The sequence below is a fragment of the Pyrus communis genome, chromosome 10 (genome assembly GCF_041283825.1).
Source record: "Pyrus communis isolate YQ-2024b chromosome 10, ASM4128382v1, whole genome shotgun sequence".
NCBI lineage: Eukaryota > Viridiplantae > Streptophyta > Magnoliopsida > Rosales > Rosaceae > Pyrus > Pyrus communis.
Window position 1 is genome coordinate 25,212,366 of NC_142574.1, and position 20,396 is coordinate 25,232,761.

A 20,396-nucleotide genomic window follows, 5' to 3' on the forward strand; every position below is an offset into this window, starting at 1 on the left:
TCCTTTTTTTGTTTTTTAATCGAATCTGATGAGCTCCTTTTAGAGACTGAATTATATTGTTACCTAAAATGCTTTTTAGTAAATGGGGAAATCATTTCCGCATCTATTTATTTATGTTTTTTTATTTTATATTTATTCATTTAAAAAGTTAAAAATATACGAAGAAGAATTAAGCGTGTTTTTTGCAAGGATCGGGTCGGAAATATTCTTTTCAATTTTTGTTTCAAAATTTCATAATTGGATTGGATGATATCACAATTTTTTAATTTGGAATTTTTGGCCAATTTAAAATTTTCAAAAACGGAGTAATTTCAAAAATTTTAGAACATAATTCGGAAATTCATATATTTTATAAGTTTTTTTTTTCTTACACTCTAACTTTATTGTTCATGCAATTTGTTGTTCTTCTTAATATTTGTTACATGTATATGTATAAATTCAATTAATTTTGTGTTATTCTTGTTCGGGCAGGAAATCTTGCTGGAAAGGGTCCCTGACTCGAGCACACAGCTTCCCGAGGAGTTGGCACTTTGGTTGATTGTCGAGCTTCGACTTGCTAAGACGCTGCAAGAAGAGGATAAAGTTAGTTCTGAAAGGTGCATTTGTGGGGCCCTAGGTATAAGCCTTGAGGCTCACAATCAAAACTAACTGAGTGCTTAGGCGTGCCACTGCCATCTCAGTATCGCAGATGTAGAACAACTGTGTTTAAGCCGATTACTTGCGCCTCAAGTTATTCTGACTTCTTGTTATCAAATGATTGTCGTAGATGAGTTAAGTCTATATTAAGTTCTTCTCTATGTCTTGAAATCAAGGACTTTTAATTAGTTATCTTGTATGATTAAGAGGTGGAGGTCCAAATCTGATCAAGTCATCCGTTTAAATCATATTTGGTCTTCTTTGATAGTAAAACCACTAAATAAATCAGATCTGAGAACTGATGGAACTTTGGTTCATCAAAAGACTGGAAATGACTTGAATATATATTGGGGAATACATCATAACACCAGATCTATTAACTTAAAGACAAAACAAAGAGAGTCGGGCAAGGCTGAAACATCTTGCGGTCTCTTCTCTTTGTGGTTACAAGGGGTTGGGTATTAAAGCATGATGAGTGGTGAACAAGTTTACACAAAAGAATTGATACTACAACATTTAGAAATGGCAGCAGAGCTTTTACACTAGACAAAATATGTCTTTTTAAGGGAAGTCTAAGGCTAAAGGGTGCAGAATTTGGACAAAGCATAGCTTTCTAGGTATTTTATTGACTGAGAGGCAAGTTGTATGTTTGTTTATTTGATTGGTTAAGTGTCTTTATCTCTAGGCCCTCTTCCCCCTTTTATAGGCGAATTAACTTGATTGTACTACTTATGCTCTACTCGAAAGTGACTGAAGAGTAGTGAGTCATCATCATTTTACATGTTCTGTCATTCAGAAAGTGCTTTTGGACCGGGAGTAGGTGAATTTACATCGGTTGTCACTTCTCTTGTAAACGCCTAGCCTTTGCATTAAATGGGGAGCCGTCATATTGTCTCGAGATGGGTATCTGGGCTTGACTCTAGGACTCGGGCAAAAATCTCTTTTATTGAGTTCTTTTGGGCTTTCTTCCCTTGAAGTCCAAAGTTAAATATTAACCCCAACAATACTAGTGTGTGTTTAATATAAAACAATAAACAAAATGTATCCAAACTAAAAAAAAAAAATACAAAATTGATTACAAAATATATAATTAGACTAAACAACTATAATAAATGGGAATAATTCATAAGTTTTTTTCAACGGGAATGTGTTCGGAACATTTCAGAAAAAATCAGATCAAAAATTCAGAATTCTCGAAATTTGTAAATGCATTCCACCGTTCCAACTTTTCTAAAAATATTGAATTCGGAATTTTTGAATTTGAATTCGAAATTTTACAGTCAGAACCGAAAACATCACTCCAACAACTGTCGGAAAGAAAAATCCAATTACAAGGTATTAAGAGTGACTTGTGTGTGGCGCTCGACGGGGCCTAACGTCCACCATGTTTTTCATTATTTTCAAGTTCTTAAAGAAATCAAACAGTAAAAATTAATGAGGGCGAATCAAAGTTTTAGAAATTTGATATATGAGAGTTGGATGTACGGATGAATATTTTGCTTGCATTCATCTTTCTTGTCTTGCGGGTATTGGTACGGCTAACTGAGATTGTCAGAATCCAATCACGCAAATTCAGCCGTGTAATGCACCTGTGCATCTTAGACTGATAGGTTGCATGAATTTTTTTCAAAACGAGTAGCTAAAGAATTTCTTAACTCTTTAATCGTTCCTCCTTACCTGCAAATCACAGTCTAATACATATACAAACTAACTCATTAAAAACACCATACAAAGTTCTTGCACACTTGTAGATGAACATTTGTTTGTTAGGAGAAATGACTTCTTATATGTAAGAGATCAAAGTATCTTACGTAGCGTAAACAACAAAGCTGTAACATCCCGTCCCGGGATTTATTTTAACGTACGTGTGAATTTACGATTATACCCCTAATTCGTTTTATCCCGTTAATGTGTGTTGTGTAGTGTGGTGGGACCACACACACACTCACACCTCACCCTCACTTTCCCGGGATTCCCTCCCTCATTCCCTCACTCTTTGTCTCTCTGTCTCTGTCTCAGTCTCTCTCTCTCTCTCTCTCTCTTCCTCCCCGAGTTCACCTTCTTCTTCTTCTTCCTCTACACACGGACACACATACAAACATAATCAAACCTTCACCAAACAAGAAACCAAGACCACCATCGTGTTCGTGGAGCTGAGAGGAGTTCAAAGGTGCCATTTTCAGGTAAGGATATCGTTGTTTTCACGTCGATATCGCCTTGGCCGAATTATGCACTGTTCATGCAAACCTAATCTAGCTTGTTTTTGGAATTTCTAAGCTTGTAGATGTGTTTGTGAGGTCCCAAGGAGCCTCGGAGTGGTTCGTTGGGTGAATTTGGACGTCACGATCGTCCTGTGCAAAGTTGGCCGAGAGTTGACCTTGAAAACAGGTATGATCTAGTGATTTTTAGGCCTTAAAACTAGTCTAACGTTGTTCTACTAGTCCTAGGCTTCATTTTGGTATAAAGAACGTGAAATTTGGTTGAAAAACGAAGGAGAAAACAAAGTTTGAAATTTTCCCAGTTTTCCGGCGACGGCGCCGGCGACGGCGCCGGCGAAGGCTCGCCGGAGAAGACAGGGGAATATTCCGTTAAGTTTAACGGAATATTCCTAACGGCAGTGGACGGCGTCAGTTAACGGCGTCAGTTAAGGTTAACGGAATATTCCGTCAGGTTAACGGAATATTCCTGACGGCGTCTGTTGACGCCGTCAGTGTGCAGTGCACGTGGGCCGCGCGTGGGGGCGCGTAGGTCCGTGCGTGGTCAGGCGCGTGGGGGCGCGTGCGTGGTCCAAAAATTATTTTAAAAATATGGGTGTGATCCTGAGGTTGTGTAGATCACATTGGTATATTCAATTGTCCAATTTGAGCAATGTATGAGAAGTTATTACGAGAAGTTGCTTAGGTGCTTTTAAATTAATGTTTTCGTAACTTTGTCGCGTATAGGTGATTCGTTTTCCGAAGTCGAGCGTACACACTCGAGGCAGGGGGGCTACGACCCTTCTAATTATCAGTGAGTGGGCTTTTGTTTTCCGTATATACCTATATACAGTTATATTCCCAGAAATTAAATAGAAAATGTTATTTGTTTTATGCCATGCATTATATGAATGTTATTTACGCATCATTACATGTATTATCGGTGATATACATACATATATACATGTGTATTTGGTGCGGCGGATGCACAGGTAAGTGCTAGGTAAGCGGTATTCAGGTGGTTATGCATTCCTGTTTATTATGCAATAGTAGTTTGAAATGCTTAGAGAGCTCATAATCTGCACCCCCGGTGTTAGTGCTCCCGTCCAGGGCCAGGGCACAGCCTTCACGTGTATGTTCACCAGCACCGCATGCTCGTCTTGGATCCAAGTTAGGTGCAAGCCTGTCGTAGAGATCACATTAGGTGGTTCCGACTTGTAGGTGACCCGCGATTTATCGCCAGCTTCACGTGATCGTAGCACTAGAGCATACATATATATTACACCCAGCTTGTCGTGCAGACCACGTTAGGTGGTTCCGACTCGTGTGCAGATTCAGTGATTGAGTTGAGCGTGGAGCTCTATATGCAGCGGTACATGTCACGTTAGGTGACTCCCGGCTGCCAGTTTATATGTGATTGATGTGAATTACGCTTGAGTATTTATATTTGATTATGAGATTCTATTGTGACATATTCTCAAGCATGAATGGCATATTGTGAGCATAAATGGCATATGTGGAGCATGATTGACATACCTATACATACGTATATATGTTCATTTTCTGGGAAGTATACAGGTTTTACGGCGAGGGGTTAGAATGTGTTTTGCTAAAGAGTTTTCAAAGAACTTTGTTTTTGCCCACTCACGCTTTTGTTTTTTCGCCCCTCCAGGTTCTAGTGGTCTAGCAAGTTCAGTGGTTTATCCCAGAGGGCGTCCCGGCATTTCTGACAGACACTCACCATTGTAGGGTCACCTTCGGGTGTAAATACATCGTATCTTTTCCTTTTGGACTGTTGTAGAATTGCTCTGAATTGTGTCTCACATACACTAGTACTTTGTATGCTATTAGGTTTTTATTTATTCGTACTTTTATATTACTATCTTAATAGCTTCCGCACGCGCACATGGTTACGTCACCTTCGTGTGACGGCCAGCATGCCCTGATCTCGGTCGGGGTGTGTCAGCTTGGTATCAGAGCCTAGGTTTGGCAGTCCTGTGTCTTTGTGAGTATTCTAATAGTTGGTGTCTTCTGTCAGAATCATGCCGCCTCGTCGGGAACCACGTCGCTCAGATGAGCCTAGTTTCCCTGATCTTACTCAGTTGGGGGAAGTGATTGCTACAGCCCTTCAAACAGTGATGCGCCCTCCCCAGAGGACTCCTCTGGAGACTATGTATAACCTGAAGTTGGATAAGTTTAAAGGTAACGAGGGTCACGAAGGTGCAGAACGTTGGTTGGAACACATAGAGAAGACTTTTCGTGTGTTACATAACCAGGGGAACCTTCCTATGGAAAGGTGGGTTGAGACAACCTCTTGGTTTCTGGAGATGGAGTCTGCAGCCTGGTGGGAGCAAGAACTTCGTATGTTGACTCCAGCTCAGAGGACCGATTGGAATGTTTTCAAGGATGTGTTTCAGAGGAGATTTGTACCCCCTGAGTATATCGACCGTAAGAAACAGGAATTTACTGAGTTGAAACAGCGAAAGATGACGGCTAACGAGTATTATCGTAAGTTCACTGATTTGTCTCGTTACTATCCTGATGTCGCTGGTAATCCGGCGGAAATGCTTCGTCGTTTTCGCTTGGGCACTAAGAAGAGATGGCGTTCTATGGTAACTACTACTCACTGTGAGTCCTACCAGGAGTTCTATGAGATATTGTTGAGGGTAGAGGACTCTGAGAATATGTCAAGTGATAGTGACGAAGAGAAAAACGGCAATCAGAAGAAAGACGACAAAGGAAAAGGTCAAACATCGCTTGGGCCTCGCCAAACTCAGAACTTTAAAAGGGGTGGTGCAAGTTCAAGTTCGTCTAGTGGTGGTTTTAGTGCCTCTGGACAAGGACGCGGAGGTAGATTTTATGGTGGTGCTCGAGGCCAGAGACAAAGTGATGGTGGCCGAAACCGACCCCCATTTTGCCGGAGGTGTAATAACCGACACTTCGGCGAGTGCAGGCAGATCAGCGGTGCTTGTTTCACTTGTGGACAGGTGGGACATAAAGCAGTGAATTGTCCCCAGGGTCAGCAGCAGAAGCCGCAGCAGACCTTTATGCCGCCACCTGCACCGATTCGGCAAATCCAGGGTCCGAGTAATTATGGTCAAGCAGGTAGAGGTGGTGCCTATCACTATCAGGGTGATGCTGTTCCATATGCCCCGGGACCGTATCAGTATCCCCAGGACCCGTATTCACAAGGTGGTTATCCCCCATATCCCAGCAACTACATGCCGTATCCTCCAGCTCCAGTTGGTGGTTCTCAGTGGTACCAAGGAGGACAATATCAGCAGAGTGAGAATGCCACTAGTAGTGCAGGATCTTCGAGACAGATGGGTCAGCCCAGTCAGGGGCGTGGAGCTCAAGGTCGCGGTGTTCAAGCGAGCAGAGGTCGTGGAGGACGACAGCAGGGCCAGGGGCGTATTCACAATATTTCCCTGCAGGATGCTCAGAACAACCCGGACTTGATAATGGGTACGTTAAATATTCTTGGTTATTTTGCTAGAGTCTTAATTGATTGTGGAGCTACACATTCCGTTATTTCTCATACATTTGCTCAAGTAACGCAACCTCGCCCCACACCTCTAGGGTACGATTTAGAATTCGCTATGCCTAGAGGAGAGAGATGTGTCGTAGATTGTATGTACCCAGGATGTCCAGTGTTAGTAGAGGATGTGGTTATGCCAGCGGATCTTATCCCGTTAGATATTGTTGATTTTGATGTGATTTTGGGCACGGATTGGTTGCGCTTCTATCGTGCTAACATTGATTGTTACGGGAAAGTAGTTACTTTTCACCGTCCTGGATTACCTGAGGTTACTTTTGTGGGTGAGCAGAGTGGGGTAAGACACGGTGTTATTTCGGCTTTGCGAGCGAAGAAGTTGTTGTCTAAAGGTTGTCAGGGGTATCTAGCTCATGTGGTGCTAGAGGAGACTGTTCCTAGCAGAATTGAGGATGTGAGAGTGGTTAGACACTTCCCTGATGTTTTTCCTGAGGATTTACCTGGTTTACCCCCAGATCGAGATGTGGAGTTCAATGTTGAGTTACTTCCAGGTACTAATCCTATTTCTTTAACTCCTTATCGTATGGCTCCTGCTGAGTTAAGGGAATTGAAAGTACAGTTGCAGGAATTAGTGGATAAAGGGTTCATTCAGCCTAGTACTTCACCTTGGGGCGCTCCAGTGTTGTTTGTGAGAAAGAAAGATGGAACTTTGAGGCTGTGTATCGACTACAGACAATTGAATCGGGTGACGATTAAAAACCGTTATCCATTGCCTCGTATCGATGATTTGTTTGATCAGCTGAGAGGTGCTTGTGTATTTTCTAAGATAGACTTGAGGTCTGGGTACTATCAGCTGAAGATCAGTAGGGATGATGTTCCTAAGACGGCGTTCAGGACTCGTTACGGTCATTACGAGTTTCTGGTTATGCCATTTGGGTTGACGAATGCACCAGCAGCTTTTATGGATTTGATGAACCGGGTATTTCAGCCTTACCTGGATAGATTTGTTATTGTCTTCATTGATGATATTCTGGTGTATTCTACGTCCAAAGCAGAGCATGTTAGACATCTTACTTTGGTGTTGAAGAGGTTGAGGGAACACCAATTGTATGCTAAGTTTAGCAAGTGCCAGTTCTGGTTAGATCAAGTCGCATTTTTGGGGCACATCATTTCTGCTCAAGGTATTCTTGTTGATCCTCAAAAGGTTGCAGCTGTGGAGAGTTGGGAGCAACCACGAACCGTCACTGAGGTGAGAAGTTTCATTGGTTTGGCGGGATATTATCGGAGATTCGTTAAGGATTTTTCGGTGATTGCTTTGCCACTGACGAGGTTAACAAGGAAAGATGTTAAGTTTGAGTGGAATGATAAGTGTGAGCAAAGTTTCCAGCAGTTGAAGCATTGTCTTACTAATGCACCTGTTTTGGCACTCCCGGACGATAGTGGTGATTTCGAGGTTTATAGTGATGCTTCCTTGAATGGTCTGGGATGTGTATTGATGCAGCATGGTAGGGTAATTGCTTATGCTTCGCGGCAGTTGAAACCTCATGAGACGAATTACCCTACACATGATTTGGAGTTGGCTGCTATCATCTTTGCGTTGAAGTTGTGGAGACACTATCTTTACGGAGAGAAGTGTAGGATCTTCACAGATCACAAGAGTCTTCAGTATCTTTTCACCCAGAAGGAACTTAATCTTCGTCAACGGAGGTGGTTGGAGTTGCTCAGCGATTACGATTGCACGATTGATTATCACCCTGGTCGTGCGAACGTAGTGGCCGATGCACTTAGCAGAAAGTCACATGGTCGTATCAATGCGTTGTACGCTAGTCGTATTCCTCTTTTGGTGGACTTGCGTGCTACGGGAGTAAGGTTAGAAGCAGAAGATCGAGAAGTGGCATTACTTGCTAATTTTCAAGTTAGGCCAATCTTAGTTGATCGGGTGCTTGAAGCTCAGGTAGCTGATGAACAGACTCAAGAACTAATTCGAGCTCGAGATCAAGGAAGGAGGCGAGACCTCAGAGTTCGTGATTCTGATGGCATGTTGATGTTAGAGGGTAGAATGTTCGTGCCTAGTAATGCAGATTTGAAGAAGGAGATTCTCGATGAAGCACATATCTCGGCTTATGCCATGCACCCAGGGGCAACTAAAATGTATCATACCATTCGACCATTTTACTATTGGCCGGGTATAAAAAGGGAGATAGCTGAGTATGTGAGCCGTTGTGCTGTTTGTCAGCAGGTTAAAGCAGAAAGAAAGAAGCCGTTTGGATTGTCGCAACCGCTTCCCGTTCCAGAGTGGAAATGGGAAAATATCACTATGGATTTTGTGTACAAGTTGCCGCGTACACATAATGGCTTTGATGGCATTTGGGTGATCGTTGATCGGCTCACTAAGTCGGCACATTTCATTCCAGTGAGAGAGAAGTACTCCTTGAGCCGGTTAGCAGAATTGTTTATCTCGAAGGTTGTAAAGTACCATGGTGTCCCTGTAAGTATTGTCTCGGATCGTGATCCACGATTCACATCGAAGTTTTGGGTAGCTTTTCAGGAAGCTTTGGGTACGAGACTACTTTACAGTACGGCGTATCATCCACAGACGGACGGACAGTCCGAGAGAACTATTCAGACCTTGGAAGATATGCTGCGAGCATCGGTGTTACAGTTCAGTGATGCTTGGCACCAGCGGTTAGATTTGATGGAATTTGCTTACAACAACAGTTTCCATTCGAGCATTGGCATGGCGCCATTTGAAGCCTTGTATGGTAGATCTTGTCGCACTCCGTTGTGTTGGTCAGAGGTTGGCGAAAGAGTTTTAGTAGGTCCGGAGATTGTTGAGGAGACTACTCAAAATGTTCAGGTAATTAGGTCTAACCTGAAAGCAGCTCAAGACAGGCAGAAAAGTTTAGCAGATCGACATGCTACGGACAGAGTGTATAAGGTCGGAGATTGGGTATTTCTGAAGCTTTCACCATGGAGAGGTGTTGTGCGGTTTGGAAAGAAAGGGAAGTTGAGTCCCAGGTACATTGGACCGTACACGGTCACAGAACGAGTTGGTGAGGTAGCTTACAGGTTGGAGTTGCCTCCGGAGTTAGCTAAAGTGCATAACGTTTTTCACGTGTCTATGCTCCGACACTATGTTGCCGATCCGTTACATGTGATACCTCCTCAACCGTTAGAGATAAATCCAGATTTGACGTATGACGAGGAACCGTTAACGATCTTGGATTGGAAAGAGAAGGTTCTGAGGAACAAGACGGTGAATTTGGTGAAAGTCTTGTGGAGGAATCACTCGGTTGAAGAAGCTACTTGGGAGACAGAAAGTAGAATGAGGGATTTGTATCCTCGATTATTTTTCGATCACTAGGGGTTATATAAGGTTGTTTTGAATTTCGGGACGAAATTCTATTAAGGAGGGTAGGTTGTAACATCCCGTCCCGGGATTTATTTTAACGTACGTGTGAATTTACGATTATACCCCTAATTCGTTTTATCCCGTTAATGTGTGTTGTGTAGTGTGGTGGGACCACACACACACTCACACCTCACCCTCACTTTCCCGGGATTCCCTCCCTCATTCCCTCACTCTTTGTCTCTCTGTCTCTGTCTCAGTCTCTCTCTCTCTCTCTCTCTCTCTTCCTCCCCGAGTTCACCTTCTTCTTCTTCTTCCTCTACACACGGACACACATACAAACATAATCAAACCTTCACCAAACAAGAAACCAAGACCACCATCGTGTTCGTGGAGCTGAGAGGAGTTCAAAGGTGCCATTTTCAGGTAAGGATATCGTTGTTTTCACGTCGATATCGCCTTGGCCGAATTATGCACTGTTCATGCAAACCTAATCTAGCTTGTTTTTGGAATTTCTAAGCTTGTAGATGTGTTTGTGAGGTCCCAAGGAGCCTCGGAGTGGTTCGTTGGGTGAATTTGGACGTCACGATCGTCCTGTGCAAAGTTGGCCGAGAGTTGACCTTGAAAACAGGTATGATCTAGTGATTTTTAGGCCTTAAAACTAGTCTAACGTTGTTCTACTAGTCCTAGGCTTCATTTTGGTATAAAGAACGTGAAATTTGGTTGAAAAACGAAGGAGAAAACAAAGTTTGAAATTTTCCCAGTTTTCCGGCGACGGCGCCGGCGACGGCGCCGGCGAAGGCTCGCCGGAGAAGACAGGGGAATATTCCGTTAAGTTTAACGGAATATTCCTAACGGCAGTGGACGGCGTCAGTTAACGGCGTCAGTTAAGGTTAACGGAATATTCCGTCAGGTTAACGGAATATTCCTGACGGCGTCTGTTGACGCCGTCAGTGTGCAGTGCACGTGGGCCGCGCGTGGGGGCGCGTAGGTCCGTGCGTGGTCAGGCGCGTGGGGGCGCGTGCGTGGTCCAAAAATTATTTTAAAAATATGGGTGTGATCCTGAGGTTGTGTAGATCACATTGGTATATTCAATTGTCCAATTTGAGCAATGTATGAGAAGTTATTACGAGAAGTTGCTTAGGTGCTTTTAAATTAATGTTTTCGTAACTTTGTCGCGTATAGGTGATTCGTTTTCCGAAGTCGAGCGTACACACTCGAGGCAGGGGGGCTACGACCCTTCTAATTATCAGTGAGTGGGCTTTTGTTTTCCGTATATACCTATATACAGTTATATTCCCAGAAATTAAATAGAAAATGTTATTTGTTTTATGCCATGCATTATATGAATGTTATTTACGCATCATTACATGTATTATCGGTGATATACATACATATATACATGTGTATTTGGTGCGGCGGATGCACAGGTAAGTGCTAGGTAAGCGGTATTCAGGTGGTTATGCATTCCTGTTTATTATGCAATAGTAGTTTGAAATGCTTAGAGAGCTCATAATCTGCACCCCCGGTGTTAGTGCTCCCGTCCAGGGCCAGGGCACAGCCTTCACGTGTATGTTCACCAGCACCGCATGCTCGTCTTGGATCCAAGTTAGGTGCAAGCCTGTCGTAGAGATCACATTAGGTGGTTCCGACTTGTAGGTGACCCGCGATTTATCGCCAGCTTCACGTGATCGTAGCACTAGAGCATACATATATATTACACCCAGCTTGTCGTGCAGACCACGTTAGGTGGTTCCGACTCGTGTGCAGATTCAGTGATTGAGTTGAGCGTGGAGCTCTATATGCAGCGGTACATGTCACGTTAGGTGACTCCCGGCTGCCAGTTTATATGTGATTGATGTGAATTACGCTTGAGTATTTATATTTGATTATGAGATTCTATTGTGACATATTCTCAAGCATGAATGGCATATTGTGAGCATAAATGGCATATGTGGAGCATGATTGACATACCTATACATACGTATATATGTTCATTTTCTGGGAAGTATACAGGTTTTACGGCGAGGGGTTAGAATGTGTTTTGCTAAAGAGTTTTCAAAGAACTTTGTTTTTGCCCACTCACGCTTTTGTTTTTTCGCCCCTCCAGGTTCTAGTGGTCTAGCAAGTTCAGTGGTTTATCCCAGAGGGCGTCCCGGCATTTCTGACAGACACTCACCATTGTAGGGTCACCTTCGGGTGTAAATACATCGTATCTTTTCCTTTTGGACTGTTGTAGAATTGCTCTGAATTGTGTCTCACATACACTAGTACTTTGTATGCTATTAGGTTTTTATTTATTCGTACTTTTATATTACTATCTTAATAGCTTCCGCACGCGCACATGGTTACGTCACCTTCGTGTGACGGCCAGCATGCCCTGATCTCGGTCGGGGTGTGTCAAAAGCTGTAAAATAAAATTGGCTAAAAAGGATGAAAGTACTATTCACTCTCCATTCAAAGAGGACCTTGGGGATGAAGTTGCCTGCTGAGTCCAGACAACTCGCCCTATCTCAACGACCCAAAAGTCAATGGATGTCGGTTAAGCTAGTTGGTCAGTGAATAAGCATCTGCCCCCTTGCTCTCTAGTTCGTATTACTCTCCCCATAAATTAGAGTACCACTACTAAAGGGAAAGAAAAACCAAAAGAACTTTCGCTATGAACTATTTTCCATCACTTCTTTCCCTCTCCCTTTCCCATATCTCAAAGTTCAAACCATGTCCATTCTTCAGTGAGCTCAATCTTCCAACATGTTAAAGATACTCTCAATCCTACTACTTCTATTTCCCGCCATATACGGAGATTGTACGTGTGAATCCGAGACACAGAGCACAACGAAGAAGACGCACTCAAGTGTAAAGTAGGCTCCCTTGCTTCCATTTTTGTTGCTGGTACTGTTGGGCTGAGTCTGCCATTGCTAGGCAAGAAAATCCCAACTCCAAGGCCCGAAAATGCCACCTTCTCCCTGATCAGGGCATTCGCTGCAGGCGTCATTCTACAAACAGGGTTCTTTCACATACTACCAGATGCATTTGACAACTTGACTTCACCCTGCATCAAAGAAAATCCATGGGGAAAGTTCCCATTCACCGGTTTAGTTACCGTGTTATCTGCCATTGAAACACTTATGGTCAATTCATGGCAATCAGTTACTATCAGATATCGAATGTAAAGTCCAACTGTCATCTCATCAGGTATCAATACTAACTTAGAATTCATCAACTCCATCAGAGCTAACTTAGAATTTGTTATTCGATGAATTATAACATAAACATAATTATAAATGACTGATTCCAGAGACAATTATCACTGAACCGCAGCAAGAATAGTTCCTGACTCACCAAATAACAAAGCACAGATCTTGAGGCAACCCCTGGCTGCGTACATCATAATGATCCAGGCTCAATTGCGCCCATCTGCATCGTCTGAATCGATTAAAACTTGTAAAAGAAGCCTGAAAATGTACAGAATCCAGCATCCACTTCTTACCAAAGCTTGTCTCTTCAGGACTTAAACAAAAGGATACGGTGCACTGTGTAAGGGCTAGGGGGAAGGGGGAGTCTCATGAACTCACACAATCATTCAAACTTAAAAGAGAAAGAACAATGAACTTGCTGAAACTTTTTATTATATACATGTTTCATTAATTTCAGAGAAAGGTCAAAAATCAACAACTTATACATTTTCCATTTAACAGACGCGTAACTAAATGTCGAATATATCCTCTATGTTTACATTGCTTTCCTTGGCATGAGCATTTTGGGAGGGGCCAGAGACCTTAATTCAGGTGCAGAACTAGGAAAAAGAGTGTTCAGCTTGTGCATGAGGATGTCGGACCTTGACGGAATCTCATTCAGAAGAAACTGTTGAACTATGGGTTTCTTAAACCACTCCATGACAACATCTCCTGGAGCCCTCAACACCACTTTGCTAACCTCGAATGGAGATTCCACTGAGTTCAATATCTGTGCAACCACAATCTTCAAAGTGGGTCCTGTGACCAATTTAATGCGTATTGGGATGACACCATAATATAACATTCGTTTTCTGAACCTATGGAGAGTATGCACAACTGCTATCAGAGCAGCTCCAACTGATAAGTTCCTGACGTCCAGGGGCCAAGCAATTTGGTGATCAAATACTATTGCCTTTGGGAAAACCTTGTTCTCATAGGCAACTTTCCAAACACACCAGGCTCAATTTATCTGCCCCATAAGAACAAGGTAGTTGAGGAGAACATTAAAAAACTACTTAGCAGGCCCCTCTTCCAACTCATAATCGATACCTTGAAAAAATTCCCTCACAACTGGTTGTTTCCTCTGTTCTGGGCCCGTGAAGAGTCCACACATAAAAGCATGTGCCTTTTGTCTTGTGGCACCAAGTATTGACATCAAATGCCTCTCATGCTCTTCTTTCTGGCATCTTACGAGATAGGCTAGAATGGATGTGTAAAGTATGAGGTCGACTTTTGCAGCAGAATTCACATACGTTTCTAAGAGAGGCTTTGCTGACTCATACAAACCACTCTTCATACATGACTTGAACAACTGTCTAATTATAAAATTATTTGGTCTAATCCCTGATGAGCCCATGAAGCCCTACATCAACGGAACCCTCCTTGATATACACCATTAAAACATCGCTAGCGCTCATATCAACAGAATAACCCATGGCCTTCATATCAAGCAAAATCTTGGCAGCCATGTCCACAAGCTTCTTATTAGCCAAAAGCATCAAAAGAGATGTGTAAGTACATAGACCTGGTCTTAAACCTGCATTGGTCATTGAGTTATACAGCTTCATAGCAGAATCTACTTGTCCAGCGGCAGCATGCATTTCCAATAGACACAAATATGTCGAAGGAGTGGGTAGAAATCCAGCCTTCTCCATATCAGTAAAGGTAGACATTGCAGTATCAAGTTTCCCTGATTTTGCATGGGACTCAACAATCATTGTGTACAACCCAAAGTTAGGCTTAAAGCCCGCTTTCTTCATCTCATCCCAAAGCCTAAGGGCAGCATCTAATTTGCCAGCCTTTACACATGATCAATCATAGAAAGGTACATGGGAGCGGATGGCCTGAAACCATAGCCCTGCATTTCCATGTATAACTTCATTGACGTGTCCAACCACCCAGCTTTTCCCATTGAATCAACAAGTGATGCAAAGACATTAAAGCGGGGTTTAAAGTTCCTTTCTTTCCTTTCTTGGAAGAGCTTAAATGCAGCATCAAGGCGGCCCAATTTCGCCAAGTTTGGTACCATCAACTCGTAGGTTGATCCATCTAATGAACAGCTTGCAGCTTGCATGCTCTCATATATCTCAAATGCCTTATAAGGTAGACCCTTATTTAGAAACAGCAATATAAGCGAATTATATGTCTGAGTATCAACTTCAAAACCCGAATCTTGAATCTTCTTAAAGTAACAAAATGCCACCTCCATTTTATCTGCTTTAGCCAAGAACTGAATGACATGATTATATGCACCAGATGACAAAACCCCACTACTACCTGAATCCTGCACCATTTCATCAAACAAGGATTGGATTCCATTGAAGTCCTTACTTTGGTTTAGGCCATCAAACAACACCACATAACACTCATCACTCGGCAAATACCACGGTTGCCTCTTAGCCCGTCGAAACAAACTCAAAGCACCATCGCCATCCTTAATAACCTTCAAGGCTTGAGTAATGTGAGTCATGTTTGGCACAAATTGGAGTTTGTCTAATTGGGTCTCCAATTCAGGCCCCCATTTCCACCTCTTCACAACCTCAACAATCTTAGCAATGGCAGAGGCATTCAACATCGGCCTTTTCAACCCTCCTACCATCACATGGTCATCGAGCCCTGGCTCGACCGACCGTATACCTTTCCCGGTATAAATAACACTCCCTGATTCATCCAAATACTCAATTTCCTCAGTCCACTCATCACTCTTCTTCCTAGAACAGTATTTTCTGATGAAACGGCCTAATGATACTGGGGTTTCAACCAAATTCGTATCCGAAACACCAGAGCCCCCCACGAAATTGGGTTTTGCTGGTACAGAAAAATTATGAGAAATTGAATTGAAACCCGTTATAGAGCTCCATAACCCGAATCTTCCTCCATAACTATGAAGTTCATTTGCATATAAATTTGGGTACTTTGAAAGGAAACTACGAAATGCAGAGCTGACGGTAGGGTTTTTGGTGAGTCTACAAATATTTATAGGGCAAAGCTTCCTCCTACAAAGCATTGAGTTCTTGGGTATACAGAACTATGATTTGGGGATAAAATTAGGGTTTATGGAGGTTGAATGTGTCACCTGATTGTTGGAAGGATGCCGTCTTTACAGCAGAGCTTAAACCCTAGCTTTCAATGGGCAGCTGCAGCAGACTGAAGTGTCAACCGTTGACCGTACTGTGCTGCGAATACCTGAAAGTAAGCTTCCTTTTTTAATTGCACTTTGCACCCTGTGATTTGGGATGGTTAACAATTTGGTCCCTTTTTTTTCAAACTGACAATATCAACCCTAAATTGTCAAAATATTACACAATTGGCCCCTCTGTATAACTAACATCCTTTGATTAGGAAATGTGTGAAATTGGTCATTTACATCGGACACAGATCCTCTCTGGATCAACACAGCCGGAGCCTAGGGATCAATGCATCCGGACCATTGAAATTTTATCCAACAGCTACAAATAGAAGGCTCTCTAAAAGTTATAATAATTGTAGCCGTTAAATAAAATTTCAATGGCCGGGATGCATTAATTCCTAGGCTCTGGCTGTGTTGATCCGGAGAGGATCTGTGTCCATTTACATCAACGTTGGGTTGGTGTGGCATGGCCGCTTGGAACATTTTTCATCATTTTATAGAGTGTTTGAGAAAAAAAAAAAGTTCTTATTTATTCTCTTTAGGATATGTGTAATTTCACTTAATGTAGAGTCTAAATAAATAAAAATGAGTTTAACGTGTCACGTAAAAAAATAACAAATTTACTTGACAGTTAAATGGATCAAAAGGACAATAGTCTAACACATTGTAACTTTAAAATGGTACAATGATTTATATTAAAAGTGTATAAGGGTATAATGAATTATAAAGATCATGTTTGCCACCACAAGACTCATGTCTTCTGCAATTTGATTATAAGTAAGAGTCTACAGATAGATTATGATACGAAGAACGCTTTCAACAACTTAAGCTACAAGTTAACGATTGATTAGTTAAATTTTTGAATTTGGTACAAGGTCAGAAGCAAAACGGGATAAAAGAACATAGAGAGGAGTTTTGATTCTAAAATCCCACGACTCTGATGAGACTGCCCTTGGTGAATGGTGCATGTTCTCGAATATGGCATTGCCTTCATTTCTTAATTTGTCAGATTAAAGCACTAATCAACCTTCAAATAGATTAAGGAGTATTAATCCTTGGTGGGGACATGGTGATTAGGATAACCCATTGAAGCAATTTGTGTTAAAGGCATTGTACGTTTCGTAATCAAACCTGCAAATGTACTTTTAACCGAACATGTAAAAGATCATTTGAACAAAGCAAATCCAAGCCGGTAAGCAATCAGAACAAAAGTGATTGTAACAAGCATTCTTTTGATGCAAAGTGATATTGGGCGGCACGCGCCTGGGGAAGAGGGAGACATCGAATACAGAGTAAACGCTTTTAATCATTTAAACTATAAATTCTCCTACTGTATAACTAGTAGTGGAGCTACCTTGAGGCCAAGGTAGGCTCGGGCCTATGATGAAGTTGTTTTTTCCTGTAAACCTCTACCACCATTAATCAATTTTAACGCTATCAACTTGAATTTGTAATTGTGCGTGTTAGTCAAATTAACTTCAACCCAACAAATACAAAGCCTTTAATTTTTACATCAAAGATTTGAAACTATAGTTCTATAATTGATCATATTATCTGTTTCTTGCCTATATACAATTTTTCCCCTTCACTTGCTGACTATTATTTTTTGATTCATTTCTCATCTTCTTCTATTATATCATCTAAGAAATCAAAAAGAGAGAAAAAGATTTCATGTGTCCAAATTAGCATAAAAACCCTTCAAATTCTCTCATTCCTAATGTTTTTACAAAAATGTTCTCTTAGTCTCCATGAGAAAATAAGTGTCTGATCACTCACCATTGTGTTTGGTATAAAGAATGAAGAATAAATGGACTTGATATAGTTGACCATGTATAATGGATAATAAATGCATGCATGGTTACTCGCTTTTGAATTTAATATCATGGTAACTAGAACGAATGAGACAACTACTTTTATTTATATTATGTCCACCTTGGTATAAAGTGTATCCCTCCTAACATGAACTTCTAACTCTGCCGCTTCCCCCTAGTATGAATTTCTGACTCTGCAACTTCGTGTAACAAACAACCAATTTTTCATTTGAATAATGCATATCCACCTTGTCTCTTGGTTTGGTTTCCCCCCCCACTTGGAAAGAGAATTGAGAGGGGAGAGGGAGAGAGAGAGAGCGCTTTGAGTAGAAAGGAAGCAACAGAAAAGGGCAGAGAAAATCACACTTTGATTTTTCTCAGATCAAGCAAGCATATATTCCAGTTCAGCTGCATGCAAAAACAATATTATTGAGGAGGCAAAAGAGATGTTATACATGCAGAATAATTCATCTTCCTATCACATACACCTTCTCCTTGAACCCTTTTTGTATTCCTTCAAACACACACATCTGAGCAAAGTGAATGAAAGCTGGACTGTTAAAGAATCAATCTTTATGGCCACCCGAGCTAACTAACCACTTGTCTACATTTGCCCTTTCTTGTGGGCAATTCTGGGGAGGTGTGGTCCAAGGCTGCTGCTTAATATGCAAATGCTTCCTTCTGCATGTCTTGCTGCTTCTGGTTTTTGAGTTTTTTGTGGGAACTGTAGCAAAAGCAGAAGAGGAGAAGAAGAAGCTTAAATTGAAGTTTTGGGTTTTGTTGCAAGTCATGGAAACGAGTAGAAATAACACAAGAGTTCGCATTGTTTTTCTGTATTTAACTTTGGCAACTATTTCCTTCACTCAATGCGGTAAGCTTCTTCCTTGATTAGATCATTTTAGTACTTAACCACATTATATATACAGTGCTTAACCTCAAGCTGAGGGTAGATTCTTAGGGATGACCGGTGATATATCCCCTTTTAGTTACTATATTTCTCGTTAGGTGACTAAAGTCACGTGATGAGAGATACAGTAAGAGATGATCGAATAACATCTCGATACAACTATGAGACGGTTAATTTTATTTGTTGACAAGTAATCCATATGTTTTGGTAGAGGCAAGAAGATCAATGAGATTGCTAAAAGCTAGTCTTCCAAGTCCAACACAGCACCAAAGCCTGCTTCTCAGAGCTGCAAACAAATTGAACTTAAACCGCATTGATTTTCCATTGGAGGGATCAAAAGACATCCAACCATATGCTGTGGATTCACCATTCACATTGCCACCTTATGATTCTTTACCTCCAATTTCCATGCCTGAAAATGCGCCTCCGTACTGTACAACTCCACCCAATACCCCACAAACTCCCTCTACAACCGTCCCAACACCTATTGTGTTATCACCACCAACTCTCTCATCACCCTTCGTTTACGTTCCCCCAACCCTTCCTCTCCAAAGTCCACCTCCAAGCCCAACAAGCATCCCAGGTCCACCACAATCTATCTCCACCCCTAATCCACCGGAAACCGTCCCAAGCCCAACGGGCTTTGTACCCGGCACACCACAATCCATCCCAACTCCCAACCCGCCCGAAAGCGTCCCAAGCCCGCCCGAAAGCGTTCCAAGCCCACCGGGCTTTATACCTAGTCCCACTATCTACATCCCAAGCCCACCGTATTTCGAGCCAAGCCCGCCCGGTCTTGTTCCAAGCCCGCCTTCTTCGGTTCCATCTCCTTTTGGGTTTCAACCAAGCCCGCCGGTGTTCCTACCTCCCATTGTGTTCCCTCCGCCCACTACTCCGCCGAGTCCAAGACGAGGCCCGACGGCGGCCCTGTGGTGCGTGGCTAAGCCATCTGTGCCCGACCCCATCATCCAAGAAGCTATGAATTATGCATGTGGGTCGGGAGCGGACTGCGCTTCCATCCAACCCAATGGGTCATGCTTCATGCCCGACACATTGTTTGCCCATGCTTCCTATGCCTTCAATAGTTACTGGCAAAGGACTAAGGTTGCTGGTGGCACTTGTTCTTTTGGAGGAACTGCCATGCTAGTTACTGTTGATCCAAGTAAGAGAGTGCATATTTCAATAATTCTTGTTTAATCCCAATACTTTTCATATTTCATTTTAGTTTATATAAAAAACTAATCCATTATTTTGGTGACGTCTTCACAGGTTATGATGGGTGTCGATTTGTTTATTATTGATATCAAAATAGACTCGATCACAATGATAATGCATATCCTTTTTTCGTTCTTTTTCTTTTTCTTTTCAACTTTTCGACTAGAAAAGCACAAAATCTCAGTCTATATAACCCTAATTTGAACAGGAATTTTGTAAGTACAATGGAGAGATAACTTCTTGTTCAATCATGAATACAAACTTCAATAATTTCTCATGTTATAAATTGTATTTTTTTTATATATATTTTATGCAAACTTTGTTAGGTTCAAAGCCAATGACTAAACTCATCATGACAAATGTACTTTTGTTAGTGCCAAACATCTGCAATCCACTTATTAATTAACATGGATTATTATCCTAA

At 41.9% G+C, this 20,396-nt stretch overlaps 2 protein-coding genes and 1 pseudogene across 3 annotated transcripts; 2 read left to right on the forward strand and 1 right to left on the reverse strand.

The window, feature by feature from the left end:
• The first annotated feature begins 4,858 nt into the window (after positions 1–4,858).
• LOC148693774 (uncharacterized) lies at positions 4,859–10,929 on the forward strand. Its single transcript, XM_088677264.1, has 2 exons — positions 4,859–6,296; positions 10,859–10,929. Exons 1-2 carry the CDS (start codon positions 4,874–4,876, stop codon positions 10,927–10,929), a joined length of 1,494 nt encoding a protein of 497 aa, XP_088533390.1. The 5' UTR covers positions 4,859–4,873.
• A 2,356-nt stretch (positions 10,930–13,285) lies between these two features.
• On the reverse strand, positions 13,286–16,068 carry LOC137730246 (pentatricopeptide repeat-containing protein At1g79490, mitochondrial pseudogene; annotated as a pseudogene).
• A 2,245-nt stretch (positions 16,069–18,313) lies between these two features.
• Positions 18,314–20,249, forward strand: LOC137729726 (uncharacterized). Of its 2 annotated transcripts, XM_068468736.2 has the most exons (3): positions 18,314–18,721; positions 18,969–19,919; positions 20,027–20,249. In XM_068468736.2, the coding sequence occupies exons 1-3, from the start codon at positions 18,394–18,396 to the stop codon at positions 20,056–20,058; spliced, it is 1,311 nt and encodes a 436-aa protein (XP_068324837.2). In that variant the 5' UTR covers positions 18,314–18,393; the 3' UTR covers positions 20,059–20,249. The 2 variants fall into 2 exon arrangements, with proteins under 2 accessions (XP_068324837.2, XP_088534850.1); XM_088678724.1 differs by lacking the exon at positions 20,027–20,249 and having other exon boundaries at positions 18,969–19,979.
• Positions 20,250–20,396: the final 147 nt, after the last annotated feature.